This window comes from Ascaphus truei, chromosome 2 (assembly GCF_040206685.1).
Source record: "Ascaphus truei isolate aAscTru1 chromosome 2, aAscTru1.hap1, whole genome shotgun sequence".
NCBI classification, from domain to species: Eukaryota; Metazoa; Chordata; class Amphibia; order Anura; family Ascaphidae; genus Ascaphus; species Ascaphus truei.
The window spans coordinates 6,878,619-6,902,085 of NC_134484.1; the positions used below are offsets into that span (position 1 = coordinate 6,878,619).

A 23,467-nucleotide genomic window follows, 5' to 3' on the forward strand; every position below is an offset into this window, starting at 1 on the left:
TGCTCAACAAAAAAACAGTTTCTAGAAATTGTGTGCCTGAATAAATGTGGAATGATTAAACGCAATAGAGTTAAAACAATAATAAAAAATAAATAAAACTCCAGTGCAGTGTTGGTAAGTGAATGAAAGCTGCAGTTCAGTCTTTTTTTTTTTTTTTAATTTATTTTTTTACTTCAATAGTTTTATGTGTGCAATCTCTAATTACCTAAAGAACTGTATAGCTGCAGGTCAATTTGTTCTCCATGTATTGATAGGCGAAATTTGGTGACATAATTAGAGCTGGCATATGTTTTTCTTCTGCTTCTGTCTCTCAGTGGAAGCTCATGAATATTCATGAGCACTCCTGCACTGACATGTGCTAGAGGGAGGGCAGGGCTGACAAAGGGGTGTGCCAGGGCTTGTGACAGGACATGAAGGGGCAGTGCCTTAGCAAATGGCTGTTAAAATAGAATACAAGAAAATTGGTCTTTCAAAGTTGTTTTTTTTAAAACAGAAAATGCTAAAAGTATTTTTTCTTACTACAGAACTGATTTATTAAAAACACACACATGCAGGATATTGACTGAACTGCAGCTTGAAGCACTTACATAAGTATTGAAGATACATGTCTCTGCAAACTCCTCCTTTCTTGAAAAAAAATGTATAGCAAGGACATAGCAGAATACAATTTTATTGAACCTGAAAGCAAAGCTGGGATAGGAAAGATACACTCCTATTCTCCAGGTCCTTTGAAGCATTGGGCGCTGTAAGGGCACTCACACCACTCTGGATCAGCTGAATCGTCCAGCCAACTTGTCCTCAGATGTGTACTCCACTCCGGCAGCCTTGATCCTCCGATCCTCGTAGCTGCCGGCGTCCAGGGCCGTCTTAACGTATGGGCACGCTGGGCAGTTGCCCGGGGGGCCCCACAGCATAGGGGGGCTCCACGCGCCCGGCCCACGCGTGCCCGCCATAGGGTTGCCAGGTGTCCGGCGAGCGTTAAGTGCTGAGAGGGCAGGCCGGGACGGTGGCTGGGTAAGAGCAAGGAGGACTGGTGCGCTGTCCCTGATTGGAGGAGAGGACAGCCAACCAGAGGACAGCAGGGGCGGAGCCCACACCCCGGCGGGCCAGAGACATGTTCTTTGCTGTCTGCGTCCTGCAGGAGATAGGTAAAGTACAATGTGGGGGGAGGTGGGTGTATATTTAATATGTATTGGGGAGGTGGGAGTGTATTTAATATATATGGGGGTGGTAGGAGTATATTTAATATATGGGGTGGTAGACCATGTGACTGCGTAATGCTAAAGACCCCAACAGTAGGATAAATGAATGAATAACCAGATACTTGTAGGGGGGACCTCTAAACATAAACTTGATAGAAGACCAAGGGCTCTCCATTGCCCTGTTTTTCCATGACCAATAAATAATCTTTTTATGGGACACGCACCCTCCTTTCTACTTTTTTGATACCTACAGTAGTGCTCTTCCAGTATTTCTCCTTCTCTATGGGGGTGGTAGGAGTATATTTAATATATAGGGGTGGTAGGGGTATATTTAATATATATATGGGGGTGGGAGGAGTATATTTAATATATGGGGGTGGTAGGAGTATATTTAATATATGGGGGTGGTAGGAGTATATTTAATATATGGGGGTGGTAGGGGTATATTTAATATATATGGGGGTGGTAGGAGTATATTTAATATATGGGGGTGGTAGGAGTATATTTAATATATGGGGGTGGTAGGGGTATATTTAATATATATATGGGGGTGGTAGGAGAATATTTAATATATGGAGGTGGTAGGGGTATATTTAATATATATGGGGGTGGTAGGGGTATAGTTAATATATATATGGGGGTGGTAGGAGTATATTTAATATATGGGGGTGTGTCACGAGAGCTTGCGACAGGCTGTAATTTACACCAAAACTATATATATAAATATATATACCTGGGTTTGAACTGGGACGAGACTTAAGATATAATAAAGTGATTTTATTCCTTGATAAAGGTGAACACAACAGATTATACAATAACAGGCAAAATATAGACACTTACGTAAAAGATGAAAATAATGAAAACAGTCCCATCTGAACTGGCAGTTTCATCCAGCAATCAGGAAAACATTCAGCAAACGAAGACAAAGGATATATGGGTGGACAGCAGTTTATAAACCGTTTGTCCCTCTATCTGTAACCTTAGGTGCCGAGACGGCTACCAAATGTCCCTTGGAAGCTTTTGAAGCTAGGTGGACAGTGTGAAGAGTTCCACTTCCTCTGGTTAATTCCTTTTGTCCGTTGGGCCAAGCATAAGCAATTAGCCCAATAGTCTTTGATGATCAGGTTTGTAAATTCTAGCCTTTCCTGCTCATCACCACAGGGGTTCCTCAGACTTAACCAAAAGTTCATATTTACTGCAAATCATTGCATAACTTCCGTTCCGTAATACACACAGTCAGGTGAGACATATTACTGCATTCTGGGACACCTGACGCTCGTAGAGAGACCCATCATTACATTGTAATATGAACATTAATAGAGATATTATTATCTGGCATTTAGCAGCAGGTACCTGTACAGGGTTTACACTTCCCAAGATCGGCTGCCCCCCGCCAATACACTTATGTAATTCTTAGCCGGTTCAGCCAAGGACATCTCACAGTATTCCTATATTTAATAAAGTTACTCACTTTTGATATCCTGTTGGGGGATACCTTTTGCTGGAAGGTGTGAATAACAAACCCTTCCCTTCCTTTTGCCTGCTTCCCGCATAAACAATTCCCCTGGGAAGCCAGGCTCAAATCTAGCAGGATATCCTATTTAGCATCCTACTGGCCACGTCAATAAACCTTTTGAAGTGGGCTTTTGCTTTTCGCATAACCAATTAGGTCAGTTACCTATTGATCAGGGCGATGTATCACACCTCTCTGTTGATATACACTTCCAGTGAATACTCATATGAGGCACCATTTGGTTCCTTACGCATTACAAAGACAGGCATTCTGCCTGTACATTAGCACACCATTATTAGCATTCTGCCTGTGTATTTCAAAAACTGCAAAAAGTCACTTTATCAAAAATATATGTCCCTCTTATGACAAAGTTATATTTTTAATAGGTGTGTACTTGGGGGGTGACCCAGAGGCTGTACCCCAAGGCTCAGGGCCCTGGCTTACTCCGTTACCAAAATACCAGTTTTCAGGTAACTGTTTATTCAGCACTGCCTTTTGTCACCAACCTGGGTTTAAATCCCAGGACAAAATCAACTGCAGGGCAGTTTTAAAACACAGAGAACCAATATTTAGGCAAAAGCTTGCATTCCCCCATCTGCAGCTATCATGTGGGGTTCTAAAACCTTCTCTTTTCACATTCAACTTCAATTAACCCTTTGAAGTCCAGATTTCCTTAAAGGACATAATACAGTGGGATTTTCTTAAACTGTAGCTCATTAACCCCTTAAGTCCCAGTGGGTGGGTTATGCAGACCCTGATCCAGCAACAACATCATTTACACAGGGGAATAAGCATTTTCATGTTATTTAGCAAGGGTTAAGTCACAGTTCTGGGCCTCAGCCCAGTTAACCCCTTGTCTCCCTGGCGAGGTTAGAGGGGGGCCCTTGGGGGGTAACCCCGTTAATCCCGGGCCAAACCCTCCCTACCGCCACACCTCCCCTGCTCAAGGGCCCCTGGTACCCCAGCGGCCTCCCCATGGCCCTGGGATACCACTGGCGCTCTTGACGCACTCAATACGTCCTGAGGGATTGGCCTGGCAAAATTGTCCTCCGGCATTGACCAGTACACAGTGGATTGTAAAGTCCAGTTCCTGCAAAGCCGGGCATTCTCCTTTGCCTCCCTCTGCCCCCCACCCAGTGCCTTGGGAACCAAGTCCAGGGTGAAAGGGGCTCCGGTGCACATTGCCCAGAAACTGGCATATCTCTGCACCAACAGGAGACCAGCTATATAGCACAGACCGTCGCTTTCCTGTCAACCAAGTCTGGGACAGGGTTATGTCACTCTTCTGTAGGGACCCTACCTGCCCTGGCTCTGTGCCACCCTGCCTAGCCTCCCCTAGGCCCAGCACCTCAGCCTGCTGCTTACCTCCCTGCAGCCCTTCCTTTGGGGACCCGGGGGAATCTGTCAGGGGGGTCACTCCTGGCCTGTCATAGCAAGGGACTTTCTGCCTACCTAGCCCATCCCTAGCTTCTGCCAGCTGCCTGACGCCCCACTGACCTCCTATCTCCCCCTGCTCCACGGTGCCTCCCTGCCTAGCCTCCCCTAGGCCCAGCACCTCAGCCGGCTGCTTACCTCCCTGCAGCCCACCTGCACTCCTCTCCTCCCTGGGCAATCCTACCCCAGACCCTGGAACTACCTGAGTGCACCTACCTCCCTGACCTTGTCTCCCCCTTACCAGGGATGAGCTCAGGGGCACCTCTCCAGATGCAACCGCCTTAGCGCTTGGCTGGCAGGTATCCCTGGGGTGGCACAAGCCTGCCACTGCCCCGGATACCCCCAGCCCATAGCTAGGCTGCAACAGGGGGTTGCTGATCTGAGAAACCCCCTGAGGCTCTGCCAGGGTAACGGGAAACTCTAGCTGCAATACCTGCTGCTTTCCCTCCCTGGCTACCACTAGCCCTCCTTCTCTCACTGAGATCTGCTGCGGGCTACCTACCTGCAGCCTCCCCTCACTCCGCTTCTCCCTAGCTAATCCTAGCCTGGACCCTAGGGACACCTGAGTGAGGCCCTCTCCCTGACACTGTCCCCCCATTACCGGGGATGAGCCCAGGGGCATCTCTCCAGATGCAACCGCCTCAGCTCTTGGCTGGCAGGTATCTCTGGGGTGGCGCAAACTGGCCCCTGCCCATGATACCCCCAGCCCATAGCTAGGCTGCAACAGGGGGTTGCTGATCTGAGACACCCCCTGAGGCTTTGCCAGGGTAATGGGGACAACTGGCTGGCTCACTTGCTGCCTTCCCTCCCCGGTTCCCACTGGCCCACCCAACCCTCTCCCAGGCGATCCTACCCTAGAGCTGGGTGCTAACGGGGCTAGCCCCTCTCCCTGAAGCTGTGCCCCCATTACCGGAGGTGAGCTCAGGGTTGCTGGTGCAGATGCACCCACCTTAGCTCCTGGCTGGCAGGTAATCTGGGGGTGGTCTAACTGTGCCACAACCCCTGGTACCTCCAGCCCATAGCAAGGCTGCAACAATGGGGCTCTTAACTGAGAGTCCCCTTGCTGCTCTGCCCAGGTAATGGGGAAGCCTGGCGGCCTTACAAGCTGCCCTTCCTTCCCCTCCCCTGAGAACTGATGCTGGCTACCTACCTGCAGCCTCCCCTCACTCCGCTTCTCCCTAGCTAATCCTAACCTGGATCCTAGGGACACCTGAGTGAGGCCCTCTCCCTGACACTGTCCCCCCATTCCCGGGAATGAGCTCAGGGTTGCTGGTGCAGATGCACCCACCTTAGCTCCTGGCTGGCAGGTAATCCGGGGGTGGTCTAACTTTGCCACAACCCCTGATACCTCCAGCCCAGAGCAAGGCTGCAACAGTGGGGCTCTTAACTGAGAGTCCCCTTGCTGCTCCGCCAGGGTAATGGGGAATTCTGACTGCCCTACAAGCTGCCCTTCCTTCCCCTCCCCTGGTACCCCTATCTCCTGCCACCCCCCGGTCACCCCTATAGTGAAACAACAGGGTACAGTCATAGGGAAACATAAGTCAGAGTCAGTCTGCGACTTGGTCTGGCTTACCTTGCTGGTCCCCGCAGAGACCGCCGCCTTCGTTGGTCCCAATTGCAGGGGGACTGGAGCGGCCGCCGCCGGCCCCATCTGGGCTGGGCAGCACCGGGCCGCTGCCGCAACAGCGCCCGGGTTGGGTACAGGTAAAACGGTGCAGGACAAGGGTCCCAGGTCTTTGTGGAGGAACACAGCTCCATGCAAACTTGGTAAAATAACCCCCTCCCGCAACCCCTGTCCCTCCCCCCGAATAAAACTGCCGCCGGCAGGATGCCGGAGTGGCGGCATCTTCTCTGCCGCCGCCGCTGGTTCTCCGCCGGGATCAGGTGGATGGCCGCTGCTCTCCGCCACTGTTGCTGATGCAGCCCGTCCAGGTTCTCCAGGAGACGTCCCGAGGAGGGTTGTCGCCCCGGCTGGGCGGGAGCCATCAGAGGATGCCGCTAACTGGGTCATCTTTTCCGCAGCTCGTGAGCGTTGGCCCTGAGGGGCTTCTTCGCCTGACCGCGCACGGTCAGCGCACTGGGCATTATTGTGGCCCATTTGTTGGCAGTGCCGCAGCGACTGCCGGTGCTTCTCCGCCACCGGTGGACTAACCCCAGCAAGGGGCAACGGAGTCCAGAGCGGAGTTGCCTGAGCGCCGGGCTCATTCCAGAGCTTCTCCGCCGCCGGTGGACTAACCCCAGCAAGGGGCAATGGAGTCCAGAGCGGAGAGGCTTGAGCGCCGGGCTCTGGGAGGGGATAAGTGGGTCGGATCATCGCCAGCTTCAGCTGCTCGAGCCGCTCTGCTGGGGACATCTCTCCCTGCGCAAACATCAGGGCCAGCAATTCTGGGTAAAATGGACTGGCCGCCGCAACGGCCAATACCTCTCCTGGTGCAAGACCACCCGCTCCCTCCACAAGTCTCTGCCGTCCCGGAGCTGGGTCCCTTTCCTGCTCTCCGGGCGGTGTGATGGTTACAGCAGCTGCAGCTGTGGATCTTTGCTCAGCCTGCCGGGTTTCATGCTCACCGATTGCTGTCTCTCTCTCAGCCTTGCTGGCTGCTTCTCCCCGCGCCGACTTGATGCACTCCTCTGGTCTCAGTGCCCGGCTCCAGTCAGACGGATGGCCGGCACTTTGGTTCTGGAGGAAATGCTTCTCACAAGTAGGGGAACAGTGAGGAGGTGCCATATCTTGTGTTATATGTTGTACACTGTGTGTTCAATATCTTTAGTCCCAGGAACTTGCAATTACCATCAAGCTCCCACTGGATCACAGTACCCCGCAGAATACTGTAATCCAGGTCCAGTTCAATCCCGCCGCTGCCACCAGTTAATTACAAGCCTGTCACAAGAGCTTGCGACAGGCTGTAATTTACACCAAACTATATATATAAATATATATACCTGGGTTTGAACTGGGACGAGACTTAAGATATAATAAAGTGATTTTATTCCTTGATAAAGGTGAACACAACAGATTATACAATAACAGGCAAAATATAGACACTTACGTAAAAGATGAAAATAATGAAAACAGTCCCATCTGAACTGGCAGTTTCATCCAGCAATCAGGAAAACATTCAGCAAACGAAGACAAAGGATATATGGGTGGACAGCAGTTTATAAACCGTTTGTCCCTCTATCTGTAACCTTAGGTGCCGAGACGGCTACCAAATGTCCCTTGGAAGCTTTTGAAGCTAGGTGGACAGTGTGAAGAGTTCCACTTCCTCTGGTTAATTCCTTTTGTCCGTTGGGCCAAGCATAAGCAATTAGCCCAATAGTCTTTGATGATCAGGTTTGTAAATTCTAGCCTTTCCTGCTCATCACCACAGGGGTTCCTCAGACTTAACCAAAAGTTCATATTTACTGCAAATCATTGCATAACTTCCGTTCCGTAATACACACAGTCAGGTGAGACATATTACTGCATTCTGGGACACCTGACGCTCGTAGAGAGACCCATCATTACATTGTAATATGAACATTAATAGAGATATTAATATCTGGCATTTAGCAGCAGGTACCTGTACAGGGTTTACACTTCCCAAGATCGGCTGCCCCCCGCCAATACACTTATGTAATTCTTAGCCGGTTCAGCCAAGGACATCTCACAGTATTCCTATATTTAATAAAGTTACTCACTTTTGATATCCTGTTGGGGGATACCTTTTGCTGGAAGGTGTGAATAACAAACCCTTCCCTTCCTTTTGCCTGCTTCCCGCATAAACAATTCCCCTGGGAAGCCAGGCTCAAATCTAGCAGGATATCCTATTTAGCATCCTACTGGCCACGTCAATAAACCTTTTGAAGTGGGCTTTTGCTTTTCGCATAACCAATTAGGTCAGTTACCTATTGATCAGGGCGATGTATCACACCTCTCTGTTGATATACACTTCCAGTGAATACTCATATGAGGCACCATTTGGTTCCTTACGCATTACAAAGACAGGCATTCTGCCTGTACATTAGCACACCATTATTAGCATTCTGCCTGTGTATTTCAAAAACTGCAAAAAGTCACTTTATCAAAAATATATGTCCCTCTTATGACAAAGTTATATTTTTAATAGGTGTGTACTTGGGGGGTGACCCGGAGGCTGTACCCCAAGGCTCAGGGCCCTGGCTTACTCCGTTACCAAAATACCAGTTTTCAGGTAACTGTTTATTCAGCACTGCCTTTTGTCACCAACCTGGGTTTAAATCCCAGGACAAAATCAACTGCAGGGCAGTTTTAAAACACAGAGAACCAATATTTAGGCAAACGCTTGCATTCCCCCATCTGCAGCTATCATGTGGGGTTCTAAAACCTTCTCTTTTCACATTCAACTTCAATTAACCCTTTGAAGTCCAGATTTCCTTAAAGGACATAATACAGTGGGATTTTCTTAAACTGTAGCTCATTAACCCCTTAAGTCCCAGTGGGTGGGTTATGCAGACCCTGATCCAGCAACAACATCATTTACACAGGGGAATAAGCATTTTCATGTTATTTAGCAAGGGTTAAGTCACAGTTCTGGGCCTCAGCCCATTTAACCCCTTGTCTCCCTGGCGAGGTTAGAGGGGGGCCCTTGGGGGGTAACCCCGTTAATCCCGGGCCAAACCCTCCCTACCGCCACAGGGTGGTAGGAGTATATTTCATATATGGGGTGGTAGGAGTATATTTAATATATGGGGGTGGTTGGGGTATATTTAATATATATGGGGGTGGTAGGAGTATATTTAATATATGGTGGTGGTAGGAGTATATTTCATATATGGGGTGGTAGGAGTATATTTAATATATGGGGTGGTTGGGGTATATTTAATATATATGGGGGTGGTAGGGGTATATGTTATATGTATGGGTGTGGTGGGGCTATATTTTATATGTATTGGGGAGGTGTTTTTTTTAAATGATATATATTGGGGAGGTGGGGCTATATTTTATATGTATTGGGGAGGTGTTTTTTTTAAATGATATATATTGGGGAGGTGGGGCTATATTTTATATGTATTCGGGAGCGTGTTTTTTTAAAAATATGATTTGGGGGCGTCGCAACCTTTACCATTGTGTCCAGTATTTTTGGACAAGCCATCTGGCAACCCTACCCACCAATGCTAAAAATGTAAAATCTCCATTCCAAGTCTAGCTAGGAGGGCTCGCTCTCCCCCCGCCCAGCACCCCGGCTCCGCTCACTCCCCCACCAGGAAGTGGAACCCTGGCTCCGCTCGCTCTCCCCCACCCGGCACCCCGGCTCCGCTCCCTCTCCGCCCGCCCGGCACCCCGGCTCGCATCACAACCGCTGGCAGCCTCGCAGTGCAGCACTTCCGGTGCCTGCTGCTAGTGAGCGCGTGGGAGGCGGGAGCAGCAGTCTGCATAGGTTAGAAGTATATACCTGTCACTGTGTCTTTATTGTGATATTTCTTCAGATAAAAAAGGGGGTACAGGTTGACTTTTTTCGCTGTACTGCAGTTATAGCAAAGTGATGTTTCTCTTGTGAGGTATTGTAAAAGTTATATAAAAGATTGTTTTATGAATAACACTGTAACAGTAAGATGTCAGAATAAATTGTAAACTAGATATTCAGGGGATATTAACTATTCGTTAACAAATCGTTAATTTACATTTTTATTCATGTGAGTGATTGTGTAGGCAGGCCCCCCCCCCCGCGCACTCCTTTGCCTGGGGGCCCCTAATGTTGTTAAGATGGCCCTGCCGGCGTCGGCACTTCCGCGTCTGCGCGCGCTGCAGTACGGCGGCTCACTGGAGTCAAACGGTCTTGGTTGTTGACTAAGGGGTCTTCAGAGGGTCAGAAAAAACTACGCGTTTTGCCTTTTCCTTATTCCGGCTTCCTCAGGAGATGTCAGTAATGTGTGTGTGTGCAGTAATTCTGGTTATTACAGGACATGTGTGATATTAGAATATACCTAATAGGAGGTGTGTGTGTGCGCGCGCGCGAGTGCGTGCGTGCGCAGTAATTCTGGTTATTACAGGATATGTGTGATATTAGAATATAGAGTACATAGGAGGTGTTTGTGTGTGTGTTTGTGTGTGTGTTTTAATGCGGGTTATTACAGTGTATTATAAAATATGTGTACATTGGTTTAGTAGTAATATTTGGCATTTTGAGGCATTACACGGTTTCCTGGAAAGTACCAATATTATCTTTGTATCAAATCACATATACAGAAACTAGAAGCACAAATGACTGCGCAGATATGCTGCCGACCTTCGTTCTCCGAGTTCAATCCTCGGCCAGGGAAAATCAGAACGAATCGGTTCCTCCTACACAGAATAAAAAGCTGAATTTCAGGTTTTAGTCAGTGACCTTGAACTCCACATGCATAGGATTGTGGATCAGGGCTTTTATGCACAAAACTTCATAATCTATTTTAGAGGTACAAGATGCCCTAACTAACCTCCATTATTAAAGGCCTCGAACAGGGCGGAGAGGGGGGCAACCTGCAGAGCTGAAACGCACTATATTCAGCTCCGGGGGAGGGGGGGGACCCCCTAGTTCACATCATACTGGTGAATTTGCAGGTTTTAAGGGGGATTTAAATGGTCATCCACAACCGATGATGTCGCTGATTTGTTATTGGCCCAAGATTTGATGGCCATTTTGTTTCCCCAGAGTGAAATTTGAACCCGGTAACTTCATCATCGGTACGTATCTCGGGAACCCTGAAGGGTTCGGGGGGGAACTGGCTAAAGATGAAAATAGCAGCCATCTCCCCTATAAAAAAAACGAGCAGTTTGATGTAGTTGCTACGTTATGGGACCACTACAGTGGCAGACCCCATAACGTAGCAGCTACCTCCTATAGAGCATCCCAAAACCCTTAAGCGGTGGCCATTCACGCGTCTGACATCACAGTGTCATCGTGTACGCAAGATAAAGAAACTGCTAAAAGGATACTACAATCCACAAGCGCACGGATGGCGGCCGCCTGGAGGAATTTTGCACACAGAGTAGTATACAGTACTGTATGCCGGTATACATAATGTGCGGAGCCTTTATGGAATGAAACTCTGGACAATTAGCCATTTGTATCCCGAGACTCACATGGTGGTCTCTTGGCTGGTGTCAGCGTGGTGTACTTCCACCATTTCTTATATTGTTACTGTACGAAGGGAGGGGTGGGGATGGAGGGAGGTATATTTTTGTATCTATTTTATATGAAGTTCTTGTACATTTTTTATTAGGTATATTGTATGACACAGTTTTATTCTGTTGGATACTATACAAGTCTTAATAGAAATACGATCTTACATGAGGTATAATAACATATGTCTTTATTTTCTCTTGTGACACACATCCCCTCATTCTAATCATCGGATTCTATCGGTGGCAGAGGAAGAATGCCATTTGGACCCTACTTTTTGCTCCCTAGGGTTGACTGTCTGTGTGTTTTACATTTCTGGCTGGGGTTCCCCTAAGAAACATTCGGTATCGGAGGATACTTTTCCGGACCAAATAGTATTCAATTTCTTCCCACATCGTTTGAATGTAACAATTTCCCAAAAATTATATCATATAGAAAGCTGTTAGTTTATTTAAGAACTGTTAACCCTACTAGAGCTATAGTATGTTCCATGCTGTGGGATAAATGGGTTCGGTTACTGCCAAGTTACAATACATTTTGAAGGGGTTCCATGGAGCCCCCCCAAAACACCTCGTCCAGTTATGGAGGAAGTATCTCCAGACGCAGACACAAGCCCAAGAAGAGACGCGAAAATGGAACAAGGGTTATCCCCCAAAGATAAAAAGACAAAAGGCTGTTACGGGGGACCAGGACTTTTGACGCTTATTTATATTTGTGCCGGTATCATGCACCAGGCAAAACAAGGGTAGTAAGAACAAAATGCAGTTTATTCGGGTAAACCTGCGTACAACACAATGAATACACGGAATACAGGTAAAGGTACACTTACTGGGGGTCTGGGGGTGAAATCTAGGCTCTACTAGGTAGGCTTACCCTGACTAGGGTATTCAGCCCGGCTTCCTGGTCCTCTTTTCGGCTTCAGGTCCTAGCTGCGACCGCTACGTTCCAAAAAGAGAACTTGGACCTCGCGTCTGACTTGGTCTTTGCGGGGCAGACTTTCCTAGCTTTAGAACGAAGCCGGTAGCTCTGCTAATCGTGACAGAGCAACTTAGAAAAGCCGCCCGCGCTTCATCGACATAAGCCACAAGAAAAAAAAATATCTATCTATATATCTATATCTCAGCTCAGTGAGTAAAGATACTGACACTAACTGGCACTGAGTGTGAAGCAGGGGAACCTGTGAAGCAGGAGAAGGAGCGGCTCAGTGAGTAAAGACACTAACTGGCACGGAGTTTGAAGCAGCGGAACCTGGGCAAAGGAGCGGATCAGTGAGTAAAGACAGTGACTGGCACTGAGTGTGAGGCAGGGGAACCTGGGAGAAGGAGCGCTCAGTGAGTAAAGACACTGAGTAGCACTGAGTGTGAAGCAGGGGAACCTGGGAGAAGCAGCGGCTCAGTGAGTAACGACACTGACTGGCACTGAGTTTGAAGCAGGGGAGCCTGGGAGAAGGAGCGGATCAGTGAGTAAAGACAGTGACTGGCACTGAGTGGGAAGCAGGGGAACCTGGGAGAAGGAGCGGATCTGTGAGTAAAGACACTGACTGGCACTGAGTGGGAAGCAGGGGAGCCTGGGAGAAGGAGCGGATCAGTGAGTAAAGACAGTGACTGGCACTGAGTGGGAAGCAGGGGAACCTGGGAGAAGGAGCGGCTCAGTGAGTAAAGACACTGACTGGCACTGAGTGGGAAGCAGGGGAACCTGGGAGAAGGAGCGGATCTGTGAGTAAAGACACTGACTGGCACTGAGTTTGAAGCAGGGGAGCCTGGTTCAATTCCCGGTGTTGGCTCCTTGTGACCTTGGGCAAGTCACTTTATCTCCTTGTGCCTCAGGCACCAAAACATAGATTGTAAGCTCCACGGGGCAGGGACCTGCGCCTGCAAAATGTCTCTGTAAAGCGCTGCGTAAAACTAGCAGCGCTATACAAGAATATGCTATTATTATTATATAATCACCTAGTTTCAAGGTGTTAAACATTTATTCTATTTTATTCTGGGTGATTCGGCATGTGTTACAATCCTCTAGCAAGGAAGGGGTTAAGGCCGTTGATGTAATACTCGGAGAGGGGAGCAGTGAGGACATGAGACAAGTGTGGTTTCACAAGCCACGGCGTGGTCTGGGATATCCTATAAACCTCTAATTACAAGGGGGAGTATCCAAGTGCTTTACAAGGCTGTGCGTTCTCTGGCATTCCTGCGTTGACTGGTATATAGGGCCGCGCCCTGTCAGGGGCCCTCCAACTGTGTGCCCTGCACTGACTGGTATACAGGGCCACGCCCTGTCAGGAGCCCTCACCCAGGGGCCATCCAACTGGGGCCCCTGCACTGATTATAGGGCCATGCCCAGGGGCCCGTCCAACTGTGGCCCCTTTGGCACAGGAACAGTGCATGCTGAGGGTGACACAGCATTGCGGTTCCCAGAATGCTTTGCGGGCAGTTTTTGGGCAGGCCTACACCAGCCGTCAGTGATGATTCCGAGACGAGAAGTTTATTTGAGGTAGCGATGCAGATCAGTGTTGAAGACTCGGGTCCCCGTGTAATAAGATCGTATTTCCATTGGGTTTTGTGTGTCGCACATTTCGTGCCTAAAAGTAGTACAGCCCTTCATGAAATGTGCGCTGTGTGTTTGAAGACTTCATACATATGACACAAGGGCCATATTCTGTAAACGGCGGCAGCGTGACTATCGTACAGAATAAAGGCCGTAGTCTCAAAAATGATACATTTCACTAATAAATGACGAGCCAATTTGGGAGCAGCGCAGGGTTTTGTATTTTCCCATAAATGTACAGTATGGCCAATTCTCCTTCCCTAGCCGCACGCCACAGATATTTAAATATATAGTGTTACTGGTGCATTTTCTGACGTGGGCGGGTCTGGGCTCTCCCTAATGCTGTTTGGCAGAATAAAACTCCTGGTTGGGAATCCATTTTGACGTATTGCGTAATGTTGAATACCCGATTTTGATATAATGTGAATTGAAACAGAGTAATGTGTATTTTTCTCGTATTGTATTGTATGTCTTTATTTATATAGCGCCATAAATGTACATAGCGCTTCACAGCAGTAATACATGTTGTAATCATATAAATAACAAATAATATAAATAACAGATCATGGGAATAAATGCTTTAGACATAACCGTAACATTAAGGAAGAGGAGTCCCTGCCCCGAGGAGCTTACAGTCTAATTGGTAGGTAGGGAGAACGTACAGAGACAGTAGGAGGGAGTTCTGGTAAGTGCGTCTGCAGGGGGCCAAGCTTTATGTATCATGTCCAGTATAATCCACAGTGCTATTCGTATGCTTCTTTAAGCAAGTGTGTCTTAAGTTGGGTCTTAAAGGTGGATAGAGAGGGTGCTAGTCGGGTACTGAGGGGAAGGGCATTCCAGAGGAGCGGGGCAGTCAGTGAAAAAGGTTTAAGGCGGGAGAGGGCTTTAGATACAAAGGGGTAGAAAGAAGACATCCTTGAGAAGAACGCAAGAGTCTGGATGGTGCATAACGAGAAATTAGGGCTGAGATGTAAGGAGGGGCAGAAGAGTGTAAAGCTTTAAAAGTGAGGAGAAGAATGGAGTGTGAGGTGCGGGATTTGATCGGAAGCCAGGAGAGGGATTTCATGAGGGGAGATGCTGAGACAGATCTAGGAAAGAGCAGAGTGATTCTGGCAGCAGCGTTTGGGATAGAGTGTAGGGGAGACAGGCGAGAGGCAGGAAGGCCGGACAGCAGGAGGTTACAGTAATCGAGACGGGAGAGAATGAGGGCCTGAGTCATAGTTTTAGCAGTCGGGCAACAGAGGAAAGGGCGTAACTAGTGACAGTAAATATAAACGATCCGTGTAATATTATTTATAATAGCCATACTGTGAAAATAACACATTGTGTTAACTTACATAAAGAAACATCAAATACATTTTTGGTTGATATTTTGGCAACTTCATTCTGCGTTAACGCTATTAACAGACTTTGTGGGGTTTGTGTTTGGGGGCACACAGAAATGTTACATCTGTTTGAACATCTCTAGATCAGGGGGTGACCAACTCCAGTCCCCAAGGGCCACAAACAGGTCAGGCTTTCAGGATATCCCTGCTTCAGGACACGTGGCTCAGTCTTCGATGGAGCCACGGAAGCAGGGATGTCCTGCAAACCTGATCTGTTGCGGGGTCATGAGGACTGGAATTGAGCCCCCCTGCCTTAAGTAATTGAAACTGCCTCCCGAAAAGAGATGCTGCCATGTAGTGAGCAAGACTCGGTCTACGTGAGTGAGTTTGCCTTCCAGTGAGGGAGACTAACTCTAGATGAGTAACGCTGGCTATCAATGAGTGATGCTTGCCTGTCAGTGAGTGGCCACTTCTGCGGATATAGAGTGGGACTGCCTATTGCAATGTGCATGATTGTCCGAAAATAATTGACGCGCTCAATGTCAAGCAATGAGCAAGTGAGTGAGAATTGTCTTCAGTGAGTTAGACTCACACCAAATAAGTGAGCCAGCTTTGCAATGAGTGCACTCAATCCAAATGAGTGAGAGTTGCAAACCTGGGAGCAGTAATCGGCTTTATATTTTCCAAAACCACGACCACTCTGGGAGCCACGGGAGATATTTTAGGGGGGGAAAAGTCAAAGAAACATGGATAAGAAACCATTAATCTTCTACCACCTTGTTCCTGGTGTGACCGGGATGGAGGGGCCCGTGTGAGTTTCGCCTCTCACTCATCGTCATTTAGAGACAAAAGGATTTATTCTTTCTAAGAACTGACCTGTAAAGTATGTTTTGCAGAGAGAGGTTTCTCATTCCTGGCACAGTGACAGCACGGGGTCCAACGCTCACTTCTGCGTTACTGGACGTGTCAATCACTGTGGGCGGTCCCCCCTGGCAGTTAACAGGGTGCAGTCAGAATGAATTGTTCATAAGAGCCGGGATCTTTTCATATTGTCTATTTATACAATCGTTTTTCGATTTCCTTTGAAGCCTCCCAGAGTTTGTAGGTCGCAGTTTGTCTTATTTATTCAAGACGGGCATGCGAGCAGGTTCTGAATCCGAAGATTGAGAGGTTCGAAAATGTGACGTTCAATTCGAAATCCGAGTCTTCGAATCAAGAATGAAATAGCAGCCAAAGCCCCCACCAAATCTCATCCTCTCATTTGTATTATTGTTGTTTTCCTTATATATATATATATATATATATATATATATATATATATATATATATATATATATATATATATATATATATATTATATAATCAAAAAATAAATAGATGATACCGTTCTGTGGCTAACGAAATGCTTTTATTTGTGCGAGCTTTTATATACATTATACATAGATATTACAACATCGCCGGAAGAAGAGATCAGTGTATCTCGAAAGCTCGCACAAATAAAAGCATTTCGTTAGCCACAGAACGGTATCATCTATTTATTTTTTGATTATTGAAGCTCGGCTAACACGGTACTGATACCTCTACATATATATATATATTTATATATATTTATTTATATATATTGTTTTTAGAAAATGTCAATTAAAAAACTTTAGCGAGAATTTAAAAAAAATCCCAAACAAATTGAGATTTGGTCAAAGCGCCCACGTTCCTTGGTTGGTTTGTTTAAGACCCGATTGTATATTTAATTTATACAGCGGAGTCCTAGTTTATTGGATAAAACCCACGATGTATTTTTTTTACACAGTAGAATCTTGGTTTGTTTACTGGTCCGAGATCCCATTGTATTCTCGATTCGATGCAATTGGGCAGTTCTTGAATGGTACATGGGCTTAAGGATGGATCTCCCCATGTAATATCCGTTTATGTAACAGGAGACTTCTTGGTTTGTCTTTGATGTTGCATGACCGAGCTCCCATTAAGCAGCTTATTACATTTGTACATCTGGGCGTTTCCTGCTTTGTTACCAAGTTTAAAATGTATACGTTCGATGTATAGCAAAGATCTGGGTTTATTTTTCCATTTACAAGATGGAGTGTCCAGTATGTATACATTGTTACTGCTTATAAAGCGGCCACTCATGGTTTCATTCCATTTATAGGACTAGTCAATTAGTGATATGCGCTCCAACATAAAAGTCCAATCATATTGTAAATCCTTTAGGTAATAATGTAGAAAAATAGGTACTGGGGCTAGTGAGGTATGTATTCATAATGTAGCATATACCATTAACAAGAACTCTAGCCCTGAAGGCTGAAGGCTGAAATATGAAGAAAATCAGACCTACAGCCTCATTGGGGGAGTCCAGAGGTAGGTAGAAAGAGGAATATCTACTCACAATTTGTATTGCCCCAGTCCTGTAATTCTTGGTGGGCGTGCACCAGGAGAATGCAGAGAGATCCAAGAGAAAATACTCCAACGCACAGCCCTGAACAAAGTAGGTCCCACAAAACGAATACAAATATATCAAATGCTTTATTCTTCCTAGGTACCTACCTCCGTTTTTTTTAAACTATGGAAGAATAAAGCATTTGATATATTTTTATTAGTTTTGTGGGACCTACTTTGTCCAGGGCTGTGCGTTGGAGTTTTTTTCCCCATTTCTAGGACTAAGCTGCCTTTGTATAATCCATGTATACGGCTGAGCCTTGGTTTGTTTCTCAATTTGTAGGGTGGAGTTCCCGTTGTGTATTACATTTATGGAATAGGTTTGTGTCAGAACATGCTTTATGGAGCTCCACTCTTAAATACATTCATTGTAGAAGTGGTTCTGCGCACATTGAAGATATTTCTGTATGTCCAATTCACCCAAGTTGAGGCTCTTCTCAGCCTCTAATTGGTACAAGTACATTACCCAGCCCAAACCATACACTATGGGAAATAGAAGTGGCTTTAACCACAATTATACTTGGGATTGCATTATCCCATTCATTGCTTGGAGGAGCATGCAATCATTGAGGATAACATGACCTGCGCCACTTGGTAAGCACATATTATTTTTTTTACATTAGAGTGAAACCACTTGGGAAGACCTCTCTCTGTAATTTGGGTGGTTGATTCCATTCTATGTTCTAATGGCTTTGGAGACGTGTAGATTATGTGCACATTGTGATACCTTCAAATGGACCAACATGAATAAATTCTTGGTTGTGCAAAGAAGAGCTACTAAAATGGTGCACGATCTACAGACGAGACAACGAGTATTCTAAAGCATGCCTTAAACTAGCCCGGTTACATGCTGGGTACATGCTGGGTGTAACCTGGCTAGTTTAAGGCAAGTTTAAGGCATTTTTGCATTGACTAAAGGCCCATCGGATTAACACAGCAGGGTCCCTGGCAGTCCCATTCAGGGACCCCCGCTGTTAATCTGATGGGCCATTAGTCAATGCAGAAATGCCTTAAACTTGCCTTAAACTAGACCCAGCATGTACCTGAGTCTTTTTGGCGATTGCCACTGGTTTGTGTTGGAATAACCGTCAGCACTACGGTACATCATCAAATGTTTCTGGGAAGATTACAAGTCCTCAACATGTGCAGCTTGGAGAAGAGAAAGGGGATATGATAGAAACGTCCGGATACACTAAGGCTTTCAACAAGGTACAGGAGGGAAGCACGTATCAGAGAAAGAGAAGTGTTAGAACAAAAGCTCTGAAGATGGAGGGTGGGGAGGCTCGAAATGTGAGGAAGTACTTTTTTTGACGGGAAGGTTGGTAGGTTCATGAGAAATCTCCAAGCAGAGGGGATAGAGGCTGCTAATAAAGTACGGGGAATTCAAAACTGCTTTGGACAGGCAAACGGAAGCTGCAATTCACCTCTCTTCTCACTCACCCTTGGCAGAGGACTGCGGCACCCTAGTGGAGAAACACTGCACTACAACGTACTAACACCAACATCTTCCCCAATATGCCATAGCTCCTATCAGACGAATATCTTCACCATTACATCTCACTGTCACCCAAACCAGTATCTTAACTATGCAGCATGCTACCACACGCCATACAAACCACTATACTGTACTTCTACCTAGACTGAAATCTTAACCAATACACCATACACCAAGCAGAACAGTACCCAATGCCCCTTCCAGAAAAAACCCATCGTACCCACTACACAAGTCCTTAACCACTATACAAGTCCTCCACCAACATCTTATCTCAAAGAGTAATTCCACCCAAAGTAACACCGTAACCAGAAAAACACAACTTCCCCCATGCTTCCAACACTTTAACCACTACACTATGCCTCCCAACGCAGTAGAAGTAAGAGTCCAGGCATAGAAACACTGGTGGAAGAAAATCTGTTTTCCCAAGAACTTACAATCTAATCGCCTCTGCTTTGTGCTCCTCTTCCAGGTCCCGTCTCTCACCTCTCCCTGGTGTAGACCCATGGCACGTCGCTCCCAGAGCTCCTCGCAAGGGGATAACCCCTTGGATCCCAACTACTTGCCTCCGCACTACAAGGAATATTACCGCATTGCTATTGATGTGTTGGCCGAGGAGGGGCAAGAGGGCTATGAGCGGTTTCTCGCTGAGGAGGGAGCTCCAGACTTCCTGTGCAACTCTGAGATAGACCACATCACCAAGTACCTGCAGAGACCGCCAGAACCCATTCAGGACAACCCCCACTCTGAACCCTTTTATGGCACCCAAGAGGATGCAGATGGCTCCTCGGGAACTTATTGGCCAATGCACTCAGACACTGCGGCCCCAGAGCTGGACCTTGGCTGGCCCACGATCTTTGGCTTTCAGGGGACCGAGGTGACCACCCTGATACATCCCCCGCCCCCTGATAACCCCAGTATAAAGGAAGAAGCTAGGAGGATGATCAGGTCGGCACAGCAGGTAGGAGGATCTGGCAACAGACACTGCATTATATACATTATAATGTGTAATACACAGATACACTGCACCCCGAGACATTATAATGTGTAATACACAGATACACTGCACCCCGAGACATTATAAGGTGTAATACGCAGATACGCTGCACCCCGACACGTTATAATGTGTAATACACAGATACATTGCACCCCGAGACATTATAATGTGTAATACACAGATACACTGCACCCCGACACGTTATAATGTGTAACACAGGACACTGCACCCCGACACGTTATAATGTGTAACACAGGAAACTGCACCCCGACACATTATAATGTGTAACACAGACACACTGCACCCCGACACGTTATAATGTATAACACAGGACACAGCACCCTGACACGTTAATGTATAACACAGGACACTCCACCCCGACACATTATAATGTGTAACACACAGACACACTGCACCCCGACACGTTATAATGTGTAACACAGGACACTGCACCCCGACACATTATAATGTGTAACACAGGACACTGCACCCCGACACGTTATAATGTGTAACACAGATACACTGCACCCCGACACGTTATAATGTATAACACAGGACACAGCACCCCGACACGTTAATGTATAACACAGGACACTCCACCCCGACACATTATAATGTGTAACACAGACACACTGCACCCCGACACGTTATAATGTATAACACAGGACACAGCACCCCGACACGTTAATGTATAACACAGGACACTCCACCCCGACACGTTATAATGTGTAACGCAGGACACTGCACCCCGACACGTTATAATGTGTAACACAGGCACACTGCATCCCGACACGTTATAATGTGTAACACACAGACACACTGCACCCCGACACGTTATAATGTGTAACACACAGACACACTGCACCCCGACACGTTATAATGTGTAACACACAGACACACTGCACCCCAACACGTTATAATGTATAACACAGACACACTGCATCCCGACACGTTATAATGTGTAACATAGGACACTGCATCCCGACACGTTATAATGTGCAACACAGACAAACTGCACCCCGACACATTATAATGTGTAACGCATGACACTGCACCCCGACACGTTATAATGTGTAACACAGGCACAGTGCACCCCGACACGTTATAATGTGTAACGCAGGACACTGCACCCCGACACGTTATAATGTGCAACACAGACAAACTGCACCCCGACACATTATAATGTGTAACGCATGACACTGCACCCCGACACGTTATAATGTGTAACACAGGACACTGCACCCCGACACGTTATAATGTGTAACACAGGACACTGCACCCCGACACGTTATAATGTGTAACGCAGGACACTGCACCCCGACACATAATGTGTAACACACAGACACACTGCACCCCAACACGTTATAATGTGTAACACAGGACACTGCACCCCGACACGTTATAATGTGTAACACACAGACACAGTGCACCCCAACACGTTATAATGTGTAATGCAGGACACTGCACCCCGACACGTTATAATGTGTAATGCAGGACACTGCACCCCGACACGTTATAATGTGTAACACACAGATACACTGCATCCCGACACATTATAATGTGTAACACACAAACACACTGCATCCCGACACATTATAATGTGTAACACAGGACACTGCACCCCGACACGTTATAATGTGTAACACAGGACACTGCACCCCGACACGTTATAATGTATAACACAGGACACTGCACCCCGACACGTTATAATGTGTAACACACAGATACACTGCATCCCGACACATTATAATGTGTAACACACAAACACACTGCATCCCGACACGTTATAATGTGTAACACAGGACACTGCACCCCGACACATTATAATGTGTAACACAGACACACTGCACCCCGACACATTATAATGTGTAACACAGGACACTGCACCCCAACACGTTATAATGTATAACACAGGACACTGCACCCTGACACGTTATAATGTGTAACACAGGACACTGCACCCCGACACGTTATAATGTGTAACACACAGACACACTGCACACCGACACGTTATAATGTGTAACACAGGAATCACTGACACCCACATCTTTCCTGCTCGCTCCCTCCCCTGCTCCCTCTCTCCTCCCTCCCCTGCTCCCTCTCTCCTCTCTCCCCCCTCCCCCTCCCCTGCTCCTTCCCCTCCCTCACCCCTCCCCTCCCCTCTGCCCCCTCCCCTACCCTTCCCCTCTGCCCCCTCCCTCACCTCACCCAAGCTCCCTCTCCCATGCTCACTGCCCTTCTCCCTTCCTCCCCCCTCCACTGCTACCTTCCTCCCCTCTTCCCTGCTCCCTTCCTCCCCCCTCCCCTGCTCCCTCTCTCCTCCCTCTCCCCTGCTCCCTCTCTCCTCCCTCCCCCTCTCTCTCCTCCCTCCCCCTCTCTCTCCTCCCTCCCCCTCTCTCTCCTCCCTCCCCCTCCCCTGCTCCTTCCCCTCCCCTCCCCTCTGCCCCCTCCCTCACCTCACCCATGCTCCCTCTCCCATGCTCACTGCCCTGCTCCAAAAGCCTATAGCCAATTAACCATCTCCCCATAGGAAATAATTCCTCATCCTGCTGATCGCGGCAAAGTGACCAGTGTCACCTCACCTGCTAGCCGGCCACAGAGGCTACATAACCATAAAGAATAACAGCAACGTGTACCGAGTCCCTTCACCCCAGCATGTATGAGAATGAGCAGAACGTGTGGCTCTGCAGAGGTAACACACACCTGGTGACAGAACTCTTCTTCTGTTGGCAGGTTATTGCTATTGTCATGGACATATTCACCGATGTGGACATCCTGGGTGACCTGCTGGATGCTGCTTCCCGCCGTGTCCCAGTCTACATGGTACTGGATGAGATGAACTCTCAGCACTTCCTAGACATGGCGTCGAAGTGCCGAATTAACTTGAACTACGTGGAGGTGAGTTTCTGGCTCCCACTGGAGATTACCAGAATGAGAACCCCCAATTTACCATCAAGTCAGAGAACCCACAAGTGGATCTGCATGAATTCCACAAATGTCTATCTGCTACAGTACGTTCAACTCGTTGCCACGTGTCATACAGTGGTTAAAGTGCAGGCGTGTGGGTAATTACATACAGATGCAGCGGCCGTTATTTTAAGGCATCACGGCGCCGTTTTCGTATGCGCTGCTGTACTCCACGCGGCATGAATGCGGCCAATCGCCCCAGGCACAGGTGTTTATCACGGTTGCTTTGTTTGAATTTTATGGATTGTGTGCAATTAAATGCAGTGAAATGAATGAATGAATTGTAATGTGTACAGTACTGTGCTACTGTGTCAATGTCAGGTGTTTAAAAGCCAGAACACTAAAATGCCATTTTATGCCCTCTCGTCTTAAGGCGGTACAGTTGGAAGTAATCCCGCGCCATGACATGGGTATTCCGAGGTAT

General features: G+C 47.3%; 1 protein-coding gene across 2 annotated transcripts in view; it reads left to right on the plus strand.

The window, feature by feature from the left end:
- The window catches only part of FAM83H (family with sequence similarity 83 member H), a 110,826-nt gene that overhangs the window by 78,158 nt on the left and 9,201 nt on the right, over positions 1-23,467 (plus strand). For both annotated transcript variants that reach the window (XM_075581182.1, XM_075581180.1), the window contains exons 2-3: positions 19,552-20,040; positions 22,810-22,974. In XM_075581182.1, coding sequence (XP_075437297.1) covers positions 19,585-20,040; positions 22,810-22,974 — 621 coding nt within the window. In that variant the 5' untranslated portion in view covers positions 19,552-19,584. The remainder of the gene's footprint in view (positions 1-19,551; positions 20,041-22,809; positions 22,975-23,467) is intronic.